General features: G+C 43.9%; 1 protein-coding gene across 4 annotated transcripts in view; it reads left to right on the top strand.

Moving 5' to 3' along the window:
• Positions 1–5,824: 5,824 nt before the first annotated feature.
• irf10 (interferon regulatory factor 10) overlaps positions 5,825–9,210 on the top strand; it is a 53,555-nt gene continuing 50,169 nt past the window's right edge. The window contains exons 1-8 of one of the 4 annotated variants that reach the window (XM_077225101.1): positions 5,825–5,974; positions 6,141–6,318; positions 6,595–6,784; positions 6,969–7,045; positions 7,179–7,224; positions 7,329–7,418; positions 8,008–8,394; positions 8,478–8,596. In XM_077225101.1, the coding sequence (XP_077081216.1) occupies positions 6,145–6,318; positions 6,595–6,784; positions 6,969–7,045; positions 7,179–7,224; positions 7,329–7,418; positions 8,008–8,394; positions 8,478–8,596 (1,083 nt within the window). In that variant the 5' untranslated portion in view covers positions 5,825–5,974; positions 6,141–6,144. Of the gene's footprint in view, positions 5,975–6,016; positions 6,319–6,594; positions 6,785–6,968; positions 7,046–7,178; positions 7,225–7,328; positions 7,419–8,007; positions 8,395–8,477; positions 8,597–9,210 lie in introns of those variants that run through there. The other 3 variants (XM_077225103.1, XM_077225100.1, XM_077225102.1) reach the window with 3 other exon arrangements.

The following is a 9,210-nucleotide window of genomic DNA, read 5'->3' as shown; positions in this document are numbered from 1 at the left end:
TCCTTCAAAAGGAGGCTATAGAACGGGTTCTTCCTCCCAGTGTGGAGTCAGGCTATTACAGCCGATATTTCATCGTTCCAAAAAAGGGTGGGGGGTTGCGTCCAATTTTAGACCTGCGCCTATTGAATCGCTCGGTAGGGAAGCCAAAATTCAAGATGCTCTCTATCAAGCAGATCGTGTCACAAATCAGATCCGAGGACTTTCACGAAATGCATGGACGCAGCACTAGTGCCCCTGAGGCTTCAGGGTGTTCGTGTCCTCAATTACATCAACGATTGGTTGATTTTAGCTCAGACAGAGCAGATGGCGGTTCGACATTGAGATGTCGTTCTCGTTCATATCAGGAAGTTGGGGTTGAGGCTGAACGCAAAGAAAAGTGTATTATCTCCTCAGAAGACCACTTTTCTGGGTGTCGTTTGGGTTTCGGTTTCGATGCAGGCGCGACTCGCTCCGACCCGCATCGTTTCGATTCTCTCAGCTGTGAAACAAGTAAAGCTAGGCCAGCTACTTACTGTAAAACAGTTTTAGAGACTGTCGGGTCTGATGGCAGCAGCGTCCGACGTTATACCTTGCGGCCTGTTGTACATGAGATCGCTACAGTGGTGGCTCAGGACCAAGGGATTCTCCCCGAGGGGAAATCCGCTCCGCACGGTCAAAGTCACGCGGCGCTGCCTTCGTGCTCTGGTCATGTGGAAAGAAACTTGGTTCCTATTCAAAGGGCCTGTGTTGGAGGCTCTTTGTTATCGCGTAACGCTAACGACGGATGCTTCCCTCACAGGGTGGGGGCCGGTCACGAGTGGTCGTCCAGCCCAAGGGCTGTCGAAGGACCATCATCTATCACGGCTTATAAATTGTCTAGAGATGTTGGCGGGGTTCCAGGCTCTGAAACACTTCCTAGCAGACCTGAGAGGTCATCATGTGTTAGTTCAGTCAGACAACACGTCGGTGGTCTCTTATATAAATCATCAGGGGGGCCTGCGGTTTCGCCGGCTTTACAAGTTGGCCCGTCAGATCCTCCTGTGGTCCAAAGGGAGGTTACTATTTCTGAGAGCGATGTATCTTCCTGGGTATTTGAATGTGGCAGCAGACTCCCTGTCGAGACAGGGGCCGAGGCCGGGGGATTGGAGACTCCATCCCGAGGTGGTGGAGCTCCTTTGGTTGAGTTTCGGTCGCGCCGAGGTGGACCTATTCGCTTCCAAAGAGACCACGCATTGTCATCTGTGGTTTTCCATCAGCGATCCAGCCCCTCTGGGGTTGGACGCTATGGTGCAGCGGTGGCCGAGGTCACGTCTGTTCGCCTTTCCCCCGATTGCTCTGCTACCTGGAGTTCTGGAGAGGGTTCGCCGGGACGGGGTCAGCCTACTATTAATTGCCCCGTTCTGGCCGGCCCGAGTATGGTTTGCGGACCTGATTTCTCTCCTGGATGGCTCTCCCTTGGAGCTCCCGGTCAGGAGGGATCTACTCTCTCAGGCGGGCAGCATGATATTTCACCCCCGCCCAGTATGGTGGGCTTGGCCTCTGAGGGAGCCCAGCTCATGAACTCTGGTCTCTCAACCCAGGTTGTTGAGACCATTCTTCACTCCAGAGCTCCATCCACGAGGAAGCTTTATGCCTTGAAGTGGAAACTCTTCACTTCTTGGTGTGGAGAGCACCTGCAGGACCCAGTTAACTGCCCAGTGGGTGCAGTGCTGGAATTCCTGCAGGAGCGCTTCTCCACAGGGCTATCCCCCTCCACACTCAAGGTGTATGTGGCGGCACTGGCTGCTTACCACGTCCCTTTCAGTGGAGTTTCTCTTGGGAGACACCCGCTTATAACTCGTTTCCTTCGTGGCACACTGAGGCTGAGGCCAGCAGTTCGTACGAGGGTGCCGGCCTGGGATCTGGCCATCGTATTAGAAGGTCTTTCCCTCTTGAACCTATCGAAGAAGTTCCTGAGAAGTTTCTCATGTTTAAGACTATCTTTCTTCTTGCTATCTCCTCACTAAAGAGAATCAGAGATTTGCAGGCTCTGTCGGTTTCACCCTCGTGCCTGGAATTTTCGCCTGGCATGGTTAAGGCTTTTCTGCATCCTAGACCAGGTTACGTTCCCAAGGTCCCTACTAATGTTGTTAGACCTACAGTTCTGCAGGCCTTTTATCCTCCTCCATTTCTGTCGTCTGACCAGGAGAAACTTAATTTACTCTGCCCTGTTAGGGCGTTAGACGCCTATGTCCACAGAACTGCCCTGTGGAGGAAGTCAGAACAACTATTTGTGTGCTTTGGGCCACCCAAGAAGGGGTGTCCCGCGTCTAAACAGAGAATGAGCAAGTGGGTGGTCGAGGCTATCTCACTTGCCTATGAGTCGGCTGGTCAGCCTTCACCTTTGGCTGTACGAGCCCACTCTACCAGGAGTATGGCGGCTTCTAAAGCCTTACTGTCAGGAGTTTCCCTCAGTGACGTTTGTGATGCGGCTGGATGGTCTTCACCGCATACTTTCATTAAGTTCTACGACCTAGACTTAAGTTCTACCCCTGGGGCACAGGTGCTCTCGTCCTCTGTGCGCTAGTTCTCACATGGAGGGTCACTTGGTGCTATGGCGACGTGGGTATTAGTGTTCCCACAGCGTTTGACGCAGCTCGAGTTCCCTTGAAAGGGAACGTCTCGGTTACGTATGTAATCCTAGTTCCCTGATAGGGAACGAGACGCTGCGTCATTCCACCATACTCCCGGCATTCCCGCTAGCGCTTCCTTCAGGCCTATTAGAAGCTGTTGCGCTTGTGTTTATGGGGTGCTTTATAGTTTCGTGGTCGATGACGTCATCCGTCTATGACGTTCCATCTCTCCATACGTGCTTCATGACACACAATGCAGGAACATTCCCACAGCGTTTGACGCAGCGTCTCGTTCCCTATCAGGGAACTAGGGTTACATACGTAACCGAGACGTTTTCAATAATCGGTCTGTAATAGAAAAACTGATTTTGTGTTACCAATAATGTGAGCATTATTTTTTACATGTAAATATGGCTATGTAAAACACATAAAACAGGGATTTACCTTTCTGGATTAATTAGACTAATCTGGGTACTAGCAAAGTTAAGATTTTAGCACAAAATTGTCTCTGTGTTACTTTCATGTCTACCAATCGAAACATTGTCTGTAGAAACAGAAATAGGGCAGACTACTAAAAATAACTATTAACTACAGAATTAAGTTCAGATGAATGATAAAAAGTGATTTATTCCCAACCAGGGTTGTGGATGTTTTCCATATAACTACAATTGATATTGCATTATGAAATTTACAGTGGTGGTCAAACATTTACATACACCTGGCAGAATCTGTAAAAAATTGACATGTATGGTATAAAGGAATTGGAAAAATGATTGTTTTTTAAATTTAGTACTATATCATGTAGGCTCCATTAGCATCACAGAATGTGTGTATTCTTTCTAATATTGTGTGTATGTTCTCAGTGTGAATAGATGAATCCCAACATCATACAGTCACTGATGGCCAGATGGTGAAATATGCAGAAGATGCTGAAAAGCCAAAGATTCTGCAGGAATTCTGGAGGATTTTTCTGAAGATTAGCAGACAGGGCAAAAAAGAAACTCTTACATAACTATCACAAAAATATAACCTGTCATTGATTGTTCAGGGAACAATGTCCTGTATTAAAACTCAGGTGTACAGTACGTAAACTTTTGAACTGTGTTATTTTTATAAATTCAGTTATTATCAAATTATTCTATGCTGTGGTCTACATCTGTTATGTGAAATAACTTGTTTAAGGCAGTACTAAATTACAAACAATCCTTCATTTTCAAAAAATGTCATATTGTTTCAATTTTTTTTTTATATAATTTTCCTGATTCTGCAAGGGATATGTAAACTTTTGACTGCCACTGTGTCTTATATAATCAGTAAAGTAAGCAGGAACAACTGCAGTGACCAAAAACTCTTTCAGTTTTTATATGAGCATGAGTATGGATTATAACATAATATATGACCAAAAACAGTACAGAAACTTTAGTTAAAAAAAAAAAAAATGATATATATATATATGTTTAATGATTTAATTCATTTAATTGTCATGTTACCTCTGATTAGGAACGCTCCTGCCAGCAATATGTGAATTCCTGTTGAGTCCACTGTTAGCCACCATATAGCTTGCAACATCAACATTTTCCCCACCTTTGTCTGACCTCACACGAAATGGCATGCTATATATTTGAACAAGAAAGCTTTGCAGGACTGTTGCTGCACGACTGTTGGTGGTGTTACATACGGCCTGTGCCGGCCTATGCAACAGAGAGGAGAGACCACGCGGATTATTTGATTTCAAGAAAAATTGGTATTTATTAAAGACAAAAAGAAAAAGGAACAACCTAAAATAATTAAAGTCAGTATAATTGTTCAACTCAAACCGAAAACAAGATGCAATCAGGGTATGTGAAGTATCATGCAAAAAGAAACAAAATCAGCAAAACGGTGCAAGAGAGAAGGAGAAACGGCGGCCTCCTGCAACCAAGTCTGGAGAGTCTTTAAACACCCAGGATACTGGAAGCAACCACACGCAGTCCTTGAGCAATCACCTGCAACACGCCACACCTATAGGGGAGACGTAATGAACAGGCAAACCGCAAAGGAGGAGGAGCTGACAGGTCCGAGACCGTCACAGTGGCTAAAGCCAACAATCCCACCATGAACAACGATACGCCATCTGAAATAGATACGCATGGGCATGATTTAAGTGCAATACTATTATTTTTAGGCATCTCTGTGTGCAAGCTTAGGCCAGTGAGACACATAGTATATCTACTATAAATGTCATTATTGATTCTGCTGCCTTCCATTAAAGCAGCCCCATGAAGCCCTGGTTTACAATGACTTTATAACAGCTAAGATGCGTTGTTAGGAACAACACAAGTGGAGTATATCCCCTTAGCTGTTATAAAATTACTGAAAATCACAGCTTCACTGGCCTAATTGCTTTTATAAAACAGTTACTCCATATGCACGTTGCAAAGTTTCATAAAAATAAAACAAATAAAATAAAATAAAATAAAAATAAAATCGAGACTCCATAAGGATCCACACAGCGCATTGATTCCTGTAGGCCTACACGCTGTCCTATAATATGCTAAATAAATCACAGAATTAGGTGTGAATTACTCAAAATCACTAACTACACAAGTAATGTTTTCAAGTCCCATAATACATTCACAAGCAATAAATACAAGCAACTTCTTTCCAGCATTATTAGATCAGCAATTGACCAGAAGCCGTAGCCTATGCGGGTGCATTCAAGAGCCCGACCATAATTTTAGTTAGGGCCGCTTGGCTTATTAACGTACACATAAATAATTAAATGTAGAAATGTACAAATAAATGTAAAAATACATAGCCTAAATAAATGTAGAAAAAAATGTAGTAGCTATAACACAAATGGTACAAAAATAGCTAAATTAAAAATGATACTTTTGACAAAATTATCTGTTTATATTTTAATTAATTTATGCATATGCATTTATTTATTTATTTATTTCAGAATGTAATCATTTGCGTTTTTTATTCATTCATTTATGTATCTATTTCTGCATTCATTTACTTATTTATTACTTAATTATTTATACTTAAGTCATTCCTCGTCCTCCATATAATACAGCCGCATGTCTTAAAATAAATGTCCGGCGAATATCCAACATAAAACTAACTTTACCGCGCTAGAAGAGCGAATGCATAAACATGAGAATAGAGTTCTGCACGGGCTAATGCGTCCATGTTGTGGGTGTGCTTTCTACAGTATAAATCTTCCGCAGGGAGCATGCGGTTATAGTAATGCATGTGACAGTTCGTCTCGTCCTACGTGAACATGTCATTGTTCACAGGGCAACATTCACTACATAGGAAACCGAAAGTGTTTCACTTCATACTTTTACTTTCACTTTTATAGCGCACTCACATGTCTGAATTCATGCAATTATTCCTCTGTGAGTTCATCGAAATTTCCATTTTCTTTATGACCTTAGTACAGGTTTTATATAGCGTGTTTGAAGTTTTATAGCGTGTTTGAAGTTTTCTGGTGTGTTACTGCAGAACTGCTGTTTGGAGATGTGACTGAAGCTGTAGAGATGATTTGATGGTGTTGTGTTTTAGATTGATGGAAGACAGGTCGAGGCACATGCGACTGAGAGAATGGCTCATAGCGCAGATAGACAGCGGAAAATACCCTGGACTGAGCTGGGAAAACCAGGAGAAAACCATGTTCAGAATTCCCTGGAAACACGCCGCCAAACAGGACTACAGACAGAACCAGGACGCGGCGCTCTTCAAGGTAACGAGCACACACACACACACACACACACACACGCACACACACACTTATTTATTACCGTTAAACATACTTACTTCAATTAGAATGTCTGACCAAACGAACAAAAATTATAACGTCATTTATTTCATTTATATCAGCACATAGGCTATAGCTTTTAATGTGTATCATTCCAATTTTTAATTTAATTGATTTTCCCATTTAAATCCTTTTCAGTACAGAATTTACTAAAATAAACAAAACAGCTGTTTACATGATTTAACACACTGTATGTCTTAGGCATGGGCCATGTACAAGGGTAAATTTCAAGAGGGCAGGGACAAAGCAGACCCCTCTACGTGGAAAACGCGCCTCCGTTGTGCCCTGAACAAGAGCACTGACTTCCAGGAGGTTCCCGAGCGCAGTCAGCTGGACATCTCGGAGCCGTACAAGGTCTACCGGATCCTGGACGACACAGGAAGACTGATAGGTATTATAAAAGATCTGCACTTGAGTTCCTCAAACCTCAGCCACCCAACACCCCAATCTCACTTCCTCTTTATATATATATATATATATATATATATATATATATATATATATATATATATATATATATATATATGCATAATCATATTCAAAACTAGCTGCTAGCTACTTCTTCTGTCCTCCAGAACCTGCTGGAAGTCCAGTGATATCACATGACAGTGACTGCAGCAAAGCCTTGAGAGAGACACATCTGCCCATGCAGGTATAATGAAACTCCTGTGGAAATCCCCTCACTCACTGCACTGACTGCAAACCGGGATTAGATTTTTCTGCCTCCTACTGGACAGATTCCAGAGGTGTGTGACATGACAATAACAGTTTGTTTTCACATCCAGGAGGACAGTCCACTTGGTGACTCGAACAAAGGTTCTGGATGGAGTGGTCAGTGTTTTAGTTTCAGAAAGAAATATCTAACAACAAAAGGTTTCATTTTCACTTACATTGTACGTGTGTGTCTGTGTGTGTGTGTGTGTGTGTGTGTGCAGTGAATGGCAGGTCATATGTGTGTCCCAGTACAGGCATTAACACCAATCTTCCATCTGTTCCACTATATCCATCTCACGTCCCCATATCTGGTGAGAGAATGTTTCAACAAGCTCATATTTAAATGCCTCTTTAGTTTATTTAACGCCAAGTTCAGAGTACATGATATCAACCCGTTTTTGGCACGTTCCATTTGACGTAGGGTGTCGTGGTGATTTGTAAACAACAATGTGTGTCGGGAGGCCAGAATTTGTTTTAGTGTTTCATAGTAGACGACTGACGGCGCGTCTGTGATGCATCACGACGTCCTGACAGAAAGACTAGCATGTTTAATGTTTTCCCGGTCCTCCATGACGGTTTCGTCACTTCTGTGACATTAGCAAATAGGAGCACAGGAGCTCTTCCTTACACAGCTTTCAAACATGCCGAAACGAAAGAGAGACGATGGTATTGGTGCTGCTAGGGGGAATAATGTTTCTTGTCTGATAATTTAGGAGTCAAAACAGACACAACGTCTGAAAAAATCTGAATCTGGCATAAGTACTAACTTGAAACTTGGCGTCGTAATGATTTTGAATATTAATCACTCGTTGAGAGAAAAAAACTGAGACTGACTAAAATGGTATGGAACTTTTATGGTCTTGTTTATGTACAGATGTATTGCTGTGTGTGTGTTTGTAGACTGTCGTCTGGAGGTGCGTTTGTTCTATCATGGTAAACTGGTGCAAAACCTCGTGACTGCGTCTCCGGACGGCTGCTTCATCCTGCAAGGCTGTGCTCCGGTGGGGAACGAGCGCATCTACGGGCCTTGTGAAGCCGAGAAGGTGTTCTTCCCCCGTCCAGACATCGTGTCCCTGCCCCCGGGCATCACTGAAGCCATGAGCCGTCTCCTGCCCCACCTGGAGAAAGGGGTGCTGGTGTGGTTGGCTCCGGACGGCGTGTTCATCAAACGCTTCTGCCAGGGCCGCGTGTACTGGGACGGCCCGCTGGCAGAGCACAGACAGAAACCAAACAAACTGGAGCGAGAGCGAACCTGTAAACTCCTGGACGCGACCATCTTCATGCAAGGTGAAGAAGAGGAAGGACTTAGCCAGTCCTTTTTATGGACTTTCTTCTGCATGTCCTCAAACTGATCCCTGTTTTCTCGGCAGAGCTCCAGAACCACCAGCAGGGCACCGGTCCGGAGCCTCGACACACAGTGGACCTGTGCTTCGGAGAGGAGTTCCCTGACCCCAGCCAACCAAAGACCAAGAAGCTCATCACTGCACAAGTAAGTATTCACTGACTTAGTCCTGAAGAGGCGAGTGGCGTGTTTTTGCTCTCAGCAGTTACAGGTGTTTCAGGAACACCTGTACTGAAGTATTGACAGTTTCACACTCACACATCTCCGACACGGCCACCGGAGCTCTAGTCAACGCTGGTGTTTATACCAGCCGTTTCAGAAGCTCTCCGCGTTTCCTTGCTAAAGATAGTCGATTTTTGAGGGACGCAGCGTCCAAAAGCCAGTGTTCTCCTCCTGCTCACAGGCACTGTATGTGAAATATAGGTACAAGATAATTAAAGATGTATTTTAAAAGTCTAAAACAATCAAATACTGTATCCTTTTCATTCATAACTGGATTTAGCCATTTAGCCAACCTAACCATGGTAGAATCCCAAAAATCAAGAAAAACAAAGTCATAAATGCAAATCGAGTGGCCTCGCGCATCCAGCGGTGTCTATGGTGTGAGTTGGAGAATGGGACAGAACCTCGTCGCAGCCGTAAAGTGCCGCAGACGTGTGCTGTGTAAATAAGGGAAGAACTGTTACTGCATTTACTTGCACTGTGGCCATGATTCTTCTTAGTTTAGTTTATTTGGCAAATACAACATTTCAAAACTTGTT

The sequence above is a fragment of the Siphateles boraxobius genome, unplaced genomic scaffold, assembly GCF_051911475.1.
Source record: "Siphateles boraxobius isolate OS27281-9 unplaced genomic scaffold, OSU_SipBor_1 99, whole genome shotgun sequence".
NCBI lineage: Eukaryota > Metazoa > Chordata > Actinopteri > Cypriniformes > Leuciscidae > Siphateles > Siphateles boraxobius.
The sequence above is the reverse complement of the archived record's forward strand: the minus strand, read 5'-3'. Positions and strand labels throughout refer to the sequence as shown.